The sequence below is a fragment of the Benincasa hispida genome, unplaced genomic scaffold, assembly GCF_027475165.1.
Source record: "Benincasa hispida cultivar pf3 unplaced genomic scaffold, pf3_genome.v1.1 HicScf807, whole genome shotgun sequence".
NCBI classification, from domain to species: domain Eukaryota; kingdom Viridiplantae; phylum Streptophyta; class Magnoliopsida; order Cucurbitales; family Cucurbitaceae; genus Benincasa; species Benincasa hispida.
Genome location: NW_028326940.1, coordinates 1 through 17941, shown reverse-complemented (window position 1 = coordinate 17941; position 17941 = coordinate 1). Strand labels below are relative to the sequence as shown.

General features: G+C 31.6%; 2 protein-coding genes across 3 annotated transcripts; one reads left to right on the top strand and one right to left on the bottom strand.

Annotated features, from left to right (window-relative positions):
* The first annotated feature begins 7111 nt into the window (after positions 1 to 7111).
* Positions 7112 to 12121, top strand: LOC150029923 (cyclin-SDS-like). The gene is made up of 7 exons (XM_090310252.1): positions 7112 to 8290; positions 8393 to 8560; positions 9278 to 9444; positions 10269 to 10397; positions 10567 to 10747; positions 11495 to 11539; positions 11715 to 12121. The coding sequence occupies exons 1-7, from the start codon at positions 7220 to 7222 to the stop codon at positions 11742 to 11744; spliced, it is 1791 nt and encodes a 596-aa protein (XP_090166378.1). The 5' UTR covers positions 7112 to 7219; the 3' UTR covers positions 11745 to 12121.
* Positions 12122 to 12330: 209 nt separating this feature from the next.
* Positions 12331 to 15492, bottom strand: LOC150029922 (binding partner of ACD11 1-like). 2 transcript variants are annotated; one of them, XM_090310253.1, is made up of 5 exons: positions 15323 to 15492; positions 14289 to 14392; positions 13749 to 13824; positions 13392 to 13475; positions 12331 to 13172 (listed from the first exon to the last, which is right to left on the bottom strand). In XM_090310253.1, exons 1-5 carry the CDS (start codon positions 15326 to 15328, stop codon positions 12606 to 12608), a joined length of 837 nt encoding a protein of 278 aa, XP_090166379.1. In that variant the 5' UTR covers positions 15329 to 15492; the 3' UTR covers positions 12331 to 12605. The 2 variants fall into 2 exon arrangements, with proteins under 2 accessions (XP_090166379.1, XP_090166380.1); XM_090310254.1 differs by lacking the exon at positions 15323 to 15492 and having other exon boundaries at positions 14289 to 14398.
* Between the last annotated feature and the right edge of the window lie 2449 nt (positions 15493 to 17941).

Sequence of the window (17941 nt, the reverse complement as noted above, 5' to 3'; positions counted from 1 at the left end):
ATGAAGAAATAAAATCAAACAATCCTTGTAAACAATAAACTCATACTAACAAGTGATAGGATACTCATGCTTTTGTCATGTATCGCCTGCTCACAGTGGAATACCATTCAATATATCCAGGCTCAATATCTACACCATTGTTAATAGGAGGTCCATTAACAACCAAACTTTGATGATTTTTCTAGATTGAAATTTGAGGAGCCAAATATGCAATCCAGTGTCGCTCATGCCTGCCCCTTAGATCATGTGAATGGGGTCGGACGTCTGTATTACAAGGTTGAGGAATTTGTTGCAACATCCCAAATTGACACATCACACGATCTGGGTGATGTCACTCTACAACGAAAAAACATATGAGTGGACATCTGGATATCCATATCTCATTACCATTGAGACAATATGATGACAATAGTTGAATGAGATGACCCAAATAATTTGCATGCATATGTATCAAAATATGAATGAACCAGAAGATTGAAACATTATCAATATATGATATATGAATGAATAAAATATTACCTGGTTAACCATATGCGTATCTAATATGTACCTATACTGTACTAGAACATGTGTCGGTGCTCTAATTATAGAATAGTTGTCATTCCATCTACAACAATCAGAACTTGAATTTTAGCTATTAGTATTTTATAATGAACACAACAATAATAAGGTAAATATGCTTACCATACTGCAAGTGGTCTGTCATCTAAGTTGTTCTCATATCGATGGAGTTATCGAGGTGCTAAAAGAGGAAATCGATCCCATGCCCAAATCTGCAGCAATAGAAGTGGGCCTGCAATGTCTTTGTCATCTATAACTACACCCTTGCATAGTTGCCTATATAACCATGCAAGACATTCAGCCCCCAACTGTAAGTCCCGGCAACATCAAAATCTATTAAGAGAGAAAGATACATTAGGTACACTCTACTGTTGGATTTGTTGGGAAATACCAATCCTCCAATCAACGTGAGAATATATGCTCGAGCATATCGTTGCAGTTCCTTTTCATCTGCATTATCTGGTAGATAGGCAAAGTTGTTAAATTGGTCAGCTAACCATGGCAGGCTAAGACGACCTCCCTTAAGAACGGCGTCATTCATGGTTACGCCTAAAAGAAAGGCATAAAGTTGTTCACAGTCATAATTTAGTGACCCGATCAATGGTCTTCCATTAATCGGTAGTCCAAATTGGATAGCTACATCTTGAAGTGTAATCGTACACTCTCCATGCAATATGTGGAAAGTGTGTGTCTCCTACCGCCATCATTCTACTAATGTCGTTATCAGATGCCAGTCTAGTTGTATAAATTTGATACAAGAGACTCTGAATAATCATGCAGCTCGTAGATAATTCAATATACGAGGGTCTGGGTCCTCTTGCCTTCGAATAAGAGCCTCTCGTCACCAACAATGGATAACACCAATATGCTCGTCTTCCCAAACAGCTTCGGATCTATGGCTGCATTGTAAGTACTAAACTGAGTCATTTATGGCCTTATGATAACACCCTCGTCCATCTGATCCCATAAAAACTATATTAATGTGTTATTACTATTTTTATAAAGGAATGTTTTTTTAAAAAATAAAGGAATGTTTTTTTAAATAATATCCACCTTTAACAAAATAATAATAATAATAAGTAGATACAAAATCATGATGAATATTGTTAATAAAGACATGCGTCATCATTTGACCATAAATCAATGATAAATATTCTTTTATATTGACATGAATCTTTGTTTTTTGATTATCATAAAATTTATAATATTAAGATAAATAATCCAAGATAAATTGACTAGATAAACCATAAATATATCAACAACAATAACAATAATACTAACAATAACATTAACATTCAAACATTCAATATTCAATAATCAATACATCATTCCAAATAATAGTAAATAACTATATATATAACCTTTGAATGACTTGATTGTAGAGTTTTTCTCAGAAATAATAGCCACTGTAAACAAAAAAAAAAAAATTAATACAAAATTATGGACATTTTACATTAATCCACTATAAAATAAATTCTCCAATTAATCCATTATAAAATAAAACGTTTATATGTATGTATGTATATATATATATATATTTTAATTTTCCTAAGTCAGTCACATGGGATTTCACTAATTTTTAATTTTTAGGTTTGTTCAATATCATCTAATCTCTTTTCAATAATATAGACTCTAGAAAACTGAAGATATAAATTTGACGTTAAAATCCTATTCCATATTTATTTTTGTTTTAATCCATTTATCATTAAACATTTAATAGCATAGGTTTGTGTAGAATTTAATGCTTGATTTGTTACATTACTTTGAATAATAGTTATAAGATATAAACATTTACTCATTAGATAAATAAATAAGGATGTAATTTACACCAATACCACTATTAACTTTAAATTCTTATTTAAATATCTATTTTAAGATTTCATTTTCTTTCTTTAATTCGTTTTAGTTTTTTTTTCTTTTCTCCACAAAATAAAGTAATATCACTATTTTTTTTTCATTAGGAACATATTCTTAATTTTACATTTAAAACTACTAATAAATTTTAAAATCTTGGCAAAATAAAAAAAGATGTTTGATTATGCTCCTAATTGCAAACCTTTTTTCTTTTACATGTGATAGATATAGATAGGTATTTGATGTGAATGGTAGTTTTTTAGATAATATTAGATTTTTTTCTTTGAACGTGAATTAAAGATAAATTTTGATTTTTAAAAATTTGAGTTAGATTATTTTTACTAAAAGTATGGAGAAAATGTGATTTTTTTTTCTTGTAAAAAAATCTTTCATTTTATATGTGATGCTAAAAGATATCGAAAATGTGATTTTTATTATTTTTCTCTTACGTATGATGCTAAAAAAAAAGAGAAAAATAAATTATTAATGATTTCAAATGTAAAATTTTTCTCTTTCAAAGCTAATCATTTCAATATGAAAAAAAAATAATACCCTATTTATCTAAATAGTTTTAAAAGTGTTTTTTTGTCTAATTATATTTGTAAAGTACCTTATTTTTCCAATTAACCTGTTATTACATTTGATTTTGAATTTATTAGGTCATTGATTTAGTAAATTTTTTTAAAAGATCTAGAATCATTTAGAAGTCTAATAAGCTATTTTTAATAGTCAACCCGAACATATATAATACAATGTTAATCATATGTAATTCTCTCTTATGAAAATCTATGAAATTAAACCAATATAAAAAAAAAGTATGAGAATCAATACAAAAGAAATTAACCCACTATAAAAAAATATATCAACTTATTAAAAGAAAAATATTGCACCTTACCAAAAAAAAACTTTTAATGATAATTTGTAGAACTTTTTTTTAATATAATATCTACTGTAAACAAAATAAACATTAAAAAAATCAGTAAAGATTATAAAAAACTTAATTTTTTGTTAAATAACAAAAATATATCAACTTACCAAATAAAATACCACACTGAAACAAATTAATAATATGAAGGTGGAAATTGCGATGGCCGTTAAATTTGAAATGAGAAGAAAATATGAGGAGAAAACATGAAGATGGAAGTTTGATTCTTGGGTGTTTGAAAATGAAGGCAGATCAGTATTTGAAAATAAAGAAGAAGGTGGAGAAATAAAGGGAAAAAAATAGGATTCTTGAGTGTTTGTTATTTGTAAAGGAAGAAGATGAAGAAATGAAGGGGATTTTTGGGGTTTTAAGTTAGAAATGAATGGGAAGAAAACAACGGAAGAAGACAAAAGTCGTGTCTATTATTTTATTTTATTTTTTTTAATGAATTGAAAAAATAATAAAATAATCCAAAAAGAGACATTTGGATAAAGACAAAAAAACACCCTATTTTGCCTAAATAAGTTGAAAACACCCCCTCTTACCTAATTAAAATGAAATTTCACTTCAAAAATCTAATTAACCCATAATAATACAATAAACTACCATGCATATTTGAAAAACACTTGCGTAATCCAACCTTAAAAAAATAAAAAATAAAAAAATAATAATAATCATCTCGGGTAGGAAAGTATTTAATTACGGTTAATTACAAATTTAGGGTTAGCCTAGGTTATTTTACGGAAATACTTGAATCTAGATTTTCATGATATATGAAAAATGACAATAATATTTTTACACTACTTTACTTTTCCATGGCTGCCATCACAGGAAACTACCATTGATAACTATTGTCATTTACCACTAGGAACCATTAACGATCAAGTCGCCCACTATCGACAGTAATTAACAATAGATATTGGCAACTTTCGATAACCACCATCGTCATCCGCAACAAACAACCATTACCAGTGGCATCGTCACCTACTGCCAGTGACAATCCAGTACCACCTCATGTTGGTAACAACCATCGACAACCACTCTACTTACCATCAATAGTGATCGACTAGTCATAGTGTTTTAAATATAAATTTAAAGTTAATGGTTTATATTGTTTTATAGTTGTGTCTTGTATAGTAATTTGACATTTGTAGAATCATTTTGTATGCGAGTAAACCAAATAAATTTGCATATAAACACACTTTTGAGTGTAACCAAACATACGAGTCTTAAAAGAAAATACATTATTGAAATACACTTTGGCACACAAATTAAATTTTTAGAAATGAGTATAAAAAAAGTGTTGAAGATTTTCTCTCTTTTTTTCTCCTTTTTTAAAACAAATAGTGTTTAGAAATTTATTAGACACATTTTAAGGTAAATAAATATTAAAAAAAACGGATGCATAATCAGCCTTAACGATAATGGTAAAGAATATATTAACATTATAGCATGATTCCAAAGTGAACATAGCTTAAATAACATCTAATATGTATTAGTGATCAAGTTATTTATGGTTTCGAGTACAAAAAAATAATCATAGCATACTGGAAGAAAAATAACATAATACAAAAATATAAATACATAAATGTTTAGCAACAATCCATAGGTTTGTAGATATTTTATTAAAATGGTGTATTATCTTCTTTTTTTTATGGTCGAAAATATTTTAAAGTTCTAGGGGAAATATCAGTTTTAATTAAAAAGAAATTTTTTGATGATATATGTCTAAATTTTGAGCTAAATTCAAGATGGTTCATGTCCAAAAAATTATAAGATATACATTTAGTATGCAATTGATAGGACTTAGGCAAAAGCAATATCAAATTTTTTGTAGTTTATTGAAATTTGTAAGTTTTTGTAACATTATTTAATGATTGATTATGTGCATTAATCAAACTATTTGTAATGCAAAACTTGTCCAAACTAGTGTGTTTTTTTCTTTTGAGTTTTCGAATTATCTTATATTAATATTAGTAAATTTTGAATAGAGGGTAAAAGTTGCAACACTTGGATAAATTTAAAGTCTAAATTAATGAAATAAAAAATTTAGGCTAAAAATTGAAACAACTTAACTAGTGTAAAGATAGAAATGTCCATTCTCTATGTGAGGACAGAGTCTTGCGAGAACCTATCCTTAAATAGAGAGGGGAATGGAAATAGAAAAAATATTTCGAATTGAACTAAAATGAGAATTTCTCGTCTTTATTCTTGTTTTTTCTTATTTTATTTTTTAATATATTTTGTAACGGTGAAGAATGAAATAGAAAGCAAGGACGAGAAAGTCATTGCGACGTTCACCATGGAGAAATGGTAATGGGCTCAATTTAGAGGGCCAACAGATGGGCCCAAAAAGCCCATAGAAGCCATAGCCCTCTTATAATAGGTCCCTACCTACACAAAACAGAGATAGGAGGAAGACGGCTGCCGCTTGATATTTACTTGTGATTTAATTATTCCGGTTAAAATACGATTTTAGTCTCCATATTTACGCATTATTTTAATTTTAGTACATGTGGTTTTAAATATCTAATTTTAATCTGTATATTTTTTTAACAAGTATTAAATTTAGTCAAGAGTTAATTTTTGTCAAAATTGATTAAATAATAATTATAATTTTGATCTGAGAAATTACATTAGGGGGATATATTTAAAAAAGTTTATAAAGAAAAGAAGAAAAGACTTATAGATAATAGATTTTTTTTTTTATAAAATTAACTATTAACCAAGGTTTAAAATGTCGATAAATATTTCTAGAAATAGTATAAAAACAAGAAATTTATAAAAACAAAAATTGATAAATAAATATTTATGCTTTTAAATTAAATTAGCATGTTAATCATTTATATTATATTTATATTAGCGATGTTTCGTGTTTTCTTTTTCTTTTTTCTCATAATATTATAGAAATTTCAAATGTCAATAAAAAAATAATATTATAAACTAAAAGACTAGACGTAGAAATTAAATTTAAGATTTATTGAAATATATCACATGTTTGGTTCAAAGAGTTTGTGTGGGCCTCTGTAGCTAAATAACATCAATTTTATAACTTATCAACTTTTTGTAATGTGGACCCCACAATCAAACAATTTAGGACATATTTGATGGTAATTCTAAAATAAAAATCACTTTTATTATTTTTTAAATCACTCTTGAACATTCGTTTAGGTTCCGTTTGGTAACTATTTGATTTTTTTATTTTTGTTTTTAAAAATTAAATCTATTTCATCCACATTCCTTATAATAATTTACATATTTTAAGTACAATAGTTTAATTCTTAGCCAAATTTCAAAAACAAAAACCACTTTTTGAAAACTACTTTTTTTAGTTCTCAAAATTTGGCTTAGTTTTTTAAACCATTGGTGAAAGACTAAAAAGTAGATAACAAAAGAGAAATTTGGAGGTGAGAGTAGTGTTCATAGACTTAATTTAAAAAAAACAAAATAATTACTAAACGGGATCTTAGTGATCTAAAACCAATTTTGATGGTATGAAAATTATATTTAAAAATGTAAAATTAAATACTAAATTAACTTTGATTGGTTAGATATGAATTTCAATGATTTTGAATAAGATATTTAACCCTTTCAAAATCACTCCCAAATATGTATTTCACTTCTTGCTTCAAACGATGTCGTAGAAATTAAAATTGAATATTTGAAAGTCAGAGGACTAAAACTGAAAAAGTCTCATAATAGAGGGGCAAAATGATATTTCAGAGAATAATTATTTATTACATTAGCACGAGGAGGCGACAGTGAGGGACCCTCTCCAAAAATCTCACTTCCAATTCACATTTCTCTTTTTCGCTTCCTAACTTCCATAACTGCTCTGCTTTCCATCACGAAACTCATCTTCATCTTCATCTTCCTCCGATGAAGTCCAAGAAGCGAAGGCCAAATCCTAAACAAGAATCCCACTCTCCGCCGAAGAAGAAGCTCCGTTCTCAGCTTCCACGCCGCAAACGCCCTCGGATTTCTCCTTTTTTCTGCTCTTTGGACTCCGATTCCCCTGCTCCTTCTAACACCTTTGCTTTTGATTCTTCTTCCTTTGCTGCCGCAGAATCCAGCTCCACTTCCTTCAACGCAGCCGGACCTGAGGTTTCTAGCCAACTCAACGCGTGTTTTGGATTTCAGAAGCCGAATTTGAGGAAGAGACGATTTGATTCGGTTGGAGTTAATTTGGATGTAGCTTCGAAGAAGGAGGTTGGAGTAGGGAGTAATGTGGAAGTGTCTGAATCTTCTTGTGTTGAATCAAATTCTGGAGTTGATTTTGGTGTTCTCGGACAAAGCACTAGCTCGAGGTTAATGAGTAGGAGCGATTTTAGGAGAACTATTGACAAAAATGAAGATCCAATCGATCAAGCGGACAACGGAGTTGTGACGTTTCAATTGACGGATGCTGATGTCTCGTCGAAGCTTTGTGGAAAGCGAGCTGTGCCACTCACTCCTTGTGTGGAGTCTTGCGCTGAATCTATCTTTCAGAGTGTTTGTTCGTTCGAAGAGAAAGGATTAGAAATTGAAGATAATAGACTATGGGAATTTCAGTTACCAGAGCTACCGAGAAATGAGATCAATGAAACTTTCGCTGTTTCGAAGTCGGATTCGACAATAGAACAGTGGCCTAACAGCTTGAACTTTGAATCGGATCTTGCTTGCACGGAGCAATTCTCTTACGAGGATGTTTCGGAATACTCTAGCCAGGCGTTGTCCGAGCTTCAGTCAGCTATTCTATTGGAGACATCCGATGCGGACTGCTCAGATTACACTCCTTCAATTTTTTTGGAATCCGGAAGCGAATTTTCAGAGAAATCGAACGAAGACGCAGCTCCTTCGTCAACATTTAGCATGTTGCTGCAGTACAGACGCGAATTTCTAAGCTTAAATGCCTCTCCAGACATCCGAACTAGCTCGTCTATTGAAGAAGAGAAAGTAGATCAATCTACGGTAATTCGCTATTTTCATTCTTTCTTGGCGTTTCATTTGCCGCAAACCTGCAGCTAATCAAACAACTTATATATATTTTTTATTTAATTGATTTTAAATTAGATTTTGAGATTCGAAGAATTGGACGATGAACAAGCCTATCGAATGATCAGAAATAGAGAAAGACGCCAATTGATTATTCGCGACTACATAGAGGAGTATCGGTCCACGACGGATTATGGCGATCTCATTCTCCAGCAACGGTCAAATATGATCCAATGGATGGTTGAAGTAAGTCCTTGATTTCAAACCACCGTGTTTCTCTCAATAATTCTTGAATTAGCATGAGATATTGCAACGGTCTTCCAATTTCATCGTTAATAGCTTTGGTATTCTGAGAAATTGGAACTGTATAGTATATAGAGATAGTTTGAGGCACTGTCTATCATATTTCAATTTGAACTGCATCGCTAATTAGTTCTTAACATGTCATAAAATGAGTTCCCTTGCCTTATTTGATATGAAACTTTGTCCAACAATGTACTTAATTTCTTGGAATTGGCAATCCTAACAATGTGATTTACTAATGAGAATTACAAAGTCATTACTATGATCATACTTTTCGCTACTTAAAGCCAGCAGTTCATGATTTTGCACCTGTTACATCTCGTTGTTATAAGCTCTTTCTAACGAATGAGGCCTACCACACACACAAGGCATCTTGAATTAGCCAAGTTTAACTGATTTTTCATTTCATTTCTTACTTCTGCTTGGATACATTATCTGTATTTTTATCTTAATAATAGTATGCAGATTTATAACTGCTAGTGGATGTTAGGATTTTCTTAGGAAGACTTCAATATAGTTGCATTTTCATCATCTGTTCTAGTTCATGGAATACGTTCTTTATAATCTCTTTTAATTCCTTTTCATGCGTTAAGGCTTGTCATCAATCAGTTAGGTCAAACTTATTTACATTATGTAGCTTTATTTTGTTGAATGATGCAGCGATCGAGAGATTCGAAACTTCATCAGGAGACGACATTTCTAGGAGTTGCCCTCTTTGACCAGTTTCTGAGCAAAGGATTCTTCAAAGCTGGAAGACAACTTCAAATTCTGGGCATAGCCTGTCTAACTTTGGCGACTAGAATTGAAGAAAATCAGTCATACAGCTGGTAACTTTTGAATCTCTCTTGTCTATTTGTCTCCATCTCGGTTTTACTTATATAACAAGTATGGTTCCTTATCTACTATAACTTGTACTTAACTGCGTTAGTCTATATATGATGAATACTGCTAGGAAACCAAACTGTATGCCAATTGGTCTTCTTGTCTCAATCCAAGGGTGTAAAATTCAGTAAGTTGGGTTCAAATGCTAATTAGTACTAGAAATAATAATCAGAAAAAACTGTATAGAAGAACTTGAATCTTATAGTCTTGAATGTTTTTCTTAAGTTCCACGTGTCAGGCCTGAAATCTTTGCGTTTACATGGACAAAATAACGTTGTGATTATATCGTAGGTCCTCTTATAGCAATTATGTGACAAATAATAGGCCATATATTAGTGTCGATGCACACCACTCGTATGGTACTGTAGTCGAAATTTGCCATAACAATATCTTCCAGTTCTTGAGTTAACAACTCATGTGCACAGAAGAGACCGAAGAACCACCAAGAAAACAATATATAGCGAACCACTTCTATCACCTGGTCAGACCATCAGACAATAAAATGATGATATATAGAGCTTTAAGTCCAGTCAAATGTAAAACAATTCTTTTTCTTCTCTTTTCTTTCTCAAACTTCCTATTATCTAGTCTTCACTTATCTATGACTTGTAATTTACATGCAAAGTGTTAAATAATGATTTGTCTGTTTCATCAAAGAGAACTTGAGAATTGAGAAGGTAGTTAAGCTGGTGGGTGCCTCCAGCTTGGTGGATATACTTTTAATCTATGATAGTACTCTACTAATTGGTTTTATTTTTGGGCACTTCAGGGTGCAGCAAAGGAATATCCGCGTAGGGAGCAACACGTACAGAAGATCTGAAGTTGTTGGCATGGAATGGCTTGTTGAAGAAGTCCTACAGTTCCATTGTTTCTTGCCAACTGTTTACAACTTCTTGTGGTACATCTTCCTTTCACTAACTTGATCGTTTATGGGAAAGACAAAGTTTTCCAATCCCCTTCGTGCATCCATTGTTAATAAACTCCTTCCATCAACAATTTGAATCTACTGCGAATAGCATGCTTTATTTAATTTTCGTTTGATAATGGGTGTTTGAAAATTATCTTAGGTTCTACCTGAAAGCTGCTGGAGCTGACTTGGATTTGGAGAATCGAGCTAAGAACTTCGCGGAGCTTGTTCTTTCAGACAAAGTCCAATTTTGTTATTTCCCTTCAACTATTGCAGCTGCGGTTGTCATCTTGGCGTCCTTAGGAGAAAAACAAGATGCACCAAGTCAACGAGTCATTGAGGTACTAAATACAAATACCTGCTCGAGAGAGAACTCCTTCTTTATCAATATATTTACCCAATAGAACAAATAAACAAGTATTTTGAAATCTAGAAGAAAATTTAAAGTTTTACGAAAACAGCATAATCTAAATCCAATTATCAGTACACTTATAAATTTCATATTTAGGTTACAGTGTTTGTTCATTTAGGTTACAGCATAATCTAAATGTGTAACCATTTAGTTTTTTGTTTTTGTTTTTGAAAATTAAGTTTATTTCATTCACAATTGTTAATGGTTTACATCCTTCTAAGTACAATGATTGAATTCTCAATCAAATTCCAAAAATAAAACAACTTTTTAAAAACTACTCTTTTTAGTTTTCAAATTTTAGCTTGATTTTTTAAATAATTGGTGGAAAGTAGATAACAAAAGAAGAATTTTTGACGTAGAAGTAGATCTATAAACTTAATTTTAAAAAACAAAATGGTTCCAAATGGGTAATAGTGAAATTTCTGTTGTTAATCTCCCTGAATATTTCTTACTAACTTGAGGAAGGTCTCCTGTTCTCTGAAACCCTTCCATGACCAAAATCTCAGCCTTCTGCTATTCTCATTGAATCAATAAAAAAAGATATATATCCACTCGCAATCTTTTTGAAAACTACTACTATTACCATGCAATTTCTTTCGAAATCTACAATAATAGAAATAACACTAAACTTTCTATGGAACTATCTTATAATATCTGCTGCATTCTGGTTTTGCAGACGCATGTCAGAACAGAAAGCGACGATCTGCCCGAATGTATCGAGGTATAAATAATCAACTAGAAAAACTGATTTATCATTACATAAAACTACTTAGATCTATTTATATTGATTTTTTAAGTATTTAAAAATAACACCTTTTTAATCATTTAAAAAGTCAATCCGAACAACCGACCTTATTTAAAACCAAAGTTACTGACACTATATTAAATTTTAACAGAGCTTGGAGTGGCTATTGAAGTTTTTATGATGGAAGCATCAAATCCTAACAGCAGAAAAAGCAATTTCTGTTTCATTGGCCTTTTGACATATTCTTCCTTCCTCACCACTTAAGACCAGCCTGAAAAAAGCAATTTCTGTTTCATCGGTAAGACATTCAATTCTCTTCCATTCTATCACCAACAAAATGAAAATTTTGATGGATTGTCAAAAATCTCTTTTTGGCCAAATGATCCTATAGTTTTTTTTCTTCAAATTTTTAGACAAAGATTGAGTCAAGAACCTAACCAAGACCTAATTCGTCGGTGTCATTTGTGTATTTAGTGTTGAATTAGAGGTTGTAACGAAACAATGATTACAATGAGATTTTCAATGCTCGACCAATCTAGCTAAAATGTAAGCCATGAATGTCACTCCCAAGCATTCTTCTTGTAGTTGCAATTGACAAATGAGTCGAGCCATCTTATTAGGTTTCGCACTCATTGTTTGATTTTCATTGAAAAATCATTCAAAACAAGTCCTAACTTCCTAAAAGAACTTTAAACATGGGATGAGACAAAAATACAATAAAATTACCCATCTTCCTTTCAAAATATGCCAATTCACATTACCTAAAATTAAAAGAAACTTGGAATATATTTATAAATTACAAAAGTTGAATTAAACAGTATACTATCAAGTATTCAATAAGCAATTTTTCTACTCAAAAGAATGTCACAACATTTCAACATCCAGAGAAGGAACAACTGTAGAAAGAAGTAAACTCTGTAATTGGAGCACCTCTAAATGAAAATGTATAATATCATACAACAATGTGGGGAAGAAGAAGCATTGTAATTCACAAGTGTAGGTTTTTCTTCATGCATATGAATTTCACCAACTTACTGTCTATCTATCTATCTGCTGAATTAACTGGAACAATAGCAGGCTCCCCGGGTAAAGGCTCGTCGAGATGGAGCTCGGCGAAGTTATTGATGATCCCAGTTCTTTCGCGGTATATACTCTCCTTTTTCTCCTCCTCGGCTTTCTCGACTTTTACCTTTGTCATTTGGGTCACTTCCTCAGCAGCTTTTGTAACTGCAGTAACAGCATTTGAAAACCATGCTGCTCCAGTTAACACATAATAATTGCTCATAAGTGCAGTTCCAGCACTCGTTGCCTTCTGCTCGGCAACTGCAAGGGCGGATTTCGTCTTTTCTGTAACTTGGAACATTTCATCCATCTCCCTGACCTTTTCATTCACTACTGCTGTCCCTGCGGTTATTTTTTCGGTTATTCCCATCTTGCGGTCAATGGAAGCGACGGTTGCTGAAGCATTTGATGTCAATTGAAGTCGTTCGTCGAATGCTTTTGCTTTGTTTAGAGCATCCTTCCCCAAGATGAAACCCTTAGCAAGCATTGTACTTACAACATCTTCAGCCTGATTCGGAGCAATCCCGATAACCGTTTGCTTTTTATCCTTCAAAAGATCATTACAATTTAAGAAACAATTTGAAATACCTCTTTGAAGACAAAGACAGGTACTTAATTTTTAGATGCTTCCATTTCATCATTAAGATCCATCAGACAACATGCAAGATTTCAAATCAAATAACGTAATTCGTTTGTGTGTATAAATTCAAGGGACGACAACAATGGAACACGAGACATTTTATGCTCATATTCATGGGGGAATTACCAGGATTGATGACATTGCTTCAGGCGGAAGATGGTAATTCTCGACCAAAGTAATTGTTACAGACAAATCACCAATTTTTGCTCCCTGAAAGATAGAGATAGGTTAACAAAAAACTAACATGAGTATAAGGTTAAATTAAAAATTTGGTCCCCATAGTTAGAGAAAGTTAGAATTTAGTCCCTATCGTTTGACAAAACCTCATCAATAGTTTCTACGGTTTAAAACCATACGAACTAAGTTGTAATTATAAATCATAGGGACTAAATTCTAAGTTTTTCTAAACCATAAGGACCAAATTTGAAATTTAACCCAATTATAATAATAAAAGAGACCAATGTGCCTAATAAAGGAACATACTGTCAAAAGTATTGCTGTATCAGCTCCTTGAGAATCCTTATAAGTAACATAAGCAACCTGAGTATTTTCAGTTTCTCTACACCAAAAAATAATAACAATAAATAAAAATAGTAAAAATAAGGTTAAAATATCATTTTGGCCCATGTATTTTGAAGTTTGTTCAATTTTAGTCCTTGTCCTTTCAACTGTCCAATTTTAGTCTTATACTTTCAATAAATCTTAAATTTAGTCTCTACTACTAGTGTATTGTCAATTTTTCTTTAAAAAAAAATTATTATCTATTAGCACTTTTACTATAAATTCTGGAAACCTATTTACATATCATGAAAATTATTGTTATTATCAAGCCACTTTCCATAAAAACTAACTTTGAGGGACTAAACTTGAGATTCATTGAAAGTATAGGGACTAAATGAAAGTATGAGATCTAAAATTGAACTCCAAAATACAGGGACCAAAATTGTATTTTAACCTAAAATAATCGAATTCTTCAATATGAGACTTCCAAATAAACCAAGAAGATAGAATAGTATCACTAACCTTTGCATTTCAACATATAGGATTTCACCAGAGAATGAGAAGAATTCTTTGATATCTCTCTCAGAAGTAACTTTTGAGATATTGCTGACCTTGACAGTTCTCATCTACATGAAATTTTTAAAAATTAAAAAGAACCATTAAAAATTATAAAGAAATGCAAGTGTTCTTGTTAAGAATATATTTAAAAGATTATACATGGGTTCACCAATCAACCTAAGGTTTTTTATAAAAGAAAATTATTGGTATTTTCACATGATATTAAAAGCCTAAGGTTATGGATTCTAACTCTAGACCCTAAACTTAGATACAAAAGAAATGCTAAAGGATAAATATAAAAGACTAAAGTATGTCATTCAACATATAAGCTCAAAGGTTGATGGTTCAATCCTTCACCTCTATAACTATAGTACTTAAGAAAATGTTATATCTACAAACTTATTTTTGAGCCAATTCGAGCATATCTTAGTGGATAAGACATCACAATTAGGCAATTACCATTCGAAAACTCGATGGTTCGATCATTCAGTACGTAATGGTTGAACTTCATCATACATATCAATTCATGTGTTTTGGGGTTTGGTAGTGATTAAACAGTTTATAATTTGGATTACATTCAGTTCATCATCAAAGTGAAACATAAACTAAGCTGAGATATAGGTAGCTGATTTGATAAACAGAAAATTAATAACAAAAAGAAAAAAGAAAAGTTAAGCATTGATTTCAGTAATGTAATTTCCACTTCAGTTCAACAAGAAAAGTTAGGATTCAGAGAAGGGATAAAGGAAGAGAGTGTTTTGTTGATAAATTCAAATTGTAAGTGAAATTTTGTCGGGAAGTAATCAGAAACCAGAGATCTTGAAAATGGAAAAACCCTAATTTTGTACATTTCAATTGAAATTTCCCCAAATCGCAATTGACGATCAGAAGAAGAAGAAATACTAATGGTAAACATAAATGCGGCAGATCTGAATCAAAGATTTCACAGGAGAAGAAGAAGAAGAAGAAGAAGAAGAAGAAGAAGAAGAAGAACTTACCGACATTTCTGAAAATGAAAGGAAAGATTAGAGACGGAGGAAGATGATGAAATGATTGAAGAGATCCAGCGGCGGAGAGAAGAAGAGAAGAAATGGTTGAGTTGAGGAAGTTCTGGAAACGGATACGGTTTGATTACAAAGCTTTTTCATTTATTCTGAACAACAAAATTTAACTGTTGACTTTATATATATATATTGGTATAACCGGAGCCAACTAGATGAAATTAAATTTTTTTTTTTTTTTTTTTTTTTTTTTTTTTTTTTTGTACAATGGAGATTAGGGTTGTTCGAGAAAATCTATGATTTAGAAGATTTGATCGATCCGATTGAAGTTGTAAGTTTTGGATTGGGTTTATCAACTCATTTGGATTGAGATTGCTTTTATTTTAGGGAAAACTTATTAAATTAACGGTAATATGAAAAATGGGCATAATTTGATTTTTTATTTTTTTTGTGTTGTTTATTTGTGGTTCGTACCCGTATTGACACCTGGAACTCATTTCCAAATTTCTATAAAAGAATGGAAAGTGATTGACAAGTGAAGGGTGTTCAATCCAATTGTGTTTGGAAATTAAGTCGATATTGTTATTGTTGTCGTTGTGGTTACCGTTATTATTACTATTACATCATGAGAATTATGAATTTGTTACATTTACCATTATCATAACCATTAAAATTAAATGTGACAGATTCATAATTCTAATTAAACATAATCAAAAGTAATTTAATTATGTTTGCGATTGTGGCCTATTATAATTGATCTATAGCAAAATCTCATTACAATCGATCTATCAATGGAATTCCACTACGATTGCCCAACTTTTGTTATTGATTAGTAAACATTTCCTGAATTCGATTTAAATAAATGAAAACTTTATAGGTTGGGTTGGTCCATGAGTTTACCAAAAATAACATGAATTAATCTGAACTTATTATTAATTTTTAAAAAGATATGTTCTTTTATCTACGGTATAGTTATATGTATTTTTTTTTTTTTTTATTTCATAATTTTTGTGGATTATTTATTCTCCAACAACTCTTGAAAATAATTCTGTTAATAAAGATAGAGACTCAAACCACATACCTCTTGGTTGTTAACCTATCTATATATCACTTGAGAGATATACTATTTTCACCTTTGCTATCCACATATTTAATGTGGGTTGAAAATTACTTTTGGTTTCTAATGCTAGAAATTTTCTCATATTCACCCCACTTTAGTAGTAGTTGTGAGAAAGTTAGATGGTAGTTAGTCATTCTTTAATTTCTTGGATAAAGGTATTGCTTCTTCCCTAGTTCAACTTTTTCATGGGTTGGAAAATTTATTTGAAATAAGGCCTTGTTTATGTATTAGATCAAAATTGGTCCAACCATAATGAATTTCATTCTTTTGTTTCGATTATTATGGGATGGGAGACCGAGATAAAGTCCGAAAATGTTTTTGAACATGTTAAGAACAAGGTTTAGAGGGCTATCCGAAATTGGAAAAGTAAAATGTTCTCTGTGGGTGGAAAATAAGTGTGCTCAAGGCGGTGGTTCAAGCTATCTCTGGCTATTATATGAGTTGCTTTAAGCTGTCGGAAGATTTGTGTAAAGGGTTGAATTATGACGACCCGACTCCCTAGGACTCAAGCTAGGTCGTTACTAAACACATGCATGCATGGAACTTAAAACGACACTCTTTTATAGCGAAATAAATGCTAAAATAATAAAGTAAATTTAAAAGGCCTCAATTAAATTCAAATATTAAAATCGAATGATAGGGTACTCATAGATCATAAATAAAAATAAGTAAGTCTGAAAACAAATCTTAATATTGGGTTTCCAAATAATAAGACTGAAAGTAAAACAAAAAAAACATTAAAGAATTCTTAAAACATGAGCGGAAGCATTAAAACTGTCTCAGTGGCTCGATTATGGATTTTGCTTGCCAGTGCGTTCCTGCTCTTACCTGAAACATTAACATGGGAAATGATGAGTATAAAATACTTAGTAAGTAACTCAACTACTGGGGTCAGATTAGGCATCTATGTCCTCTAGATGCCTACCTCTGGTGGGAAGTAAGCACTCCCCTAGTCTTCATTGAAGGAAATCGAACTCGAGATTTCCATGAGCAGCGAAATAAAGATAATTCCAAATTACAATCATGAAAGAACATTACAAATTACAGTCGTATACAAAACATGCGATTATGCAATCGATATAGAAATTACAGCATGAACAACTACAAATGAACAAGGAGAAATCTCTACGAACATTTGTAGACTCATCTCCATGCTCCTTGCACACGAACGCCCGAACACAACAACCTCGAATGCTCGGACAACACGACCACAACACTGCACGAACACTTCACACTTGTCCTCAGCGATCGCCTCGATCATGAACACTCCAGCAACACGAACGGCCTCCATAAAACCTCGACGATGTCGAGTTGAATATGACACTACCAAGAAGATTACCTTGGTATTCTCGGTGTGAGAATCCAGAGGGTGGACTCTGTTTGAGCTTGGTATGGGGCAGATGAAGGAGGAAAGAACAATCGTGTACACGATTGGGCAAGTGGGAGATGGCTGAAACCTATCACATAGGTCGATGCCCAATCGTTTATCTTTCGTT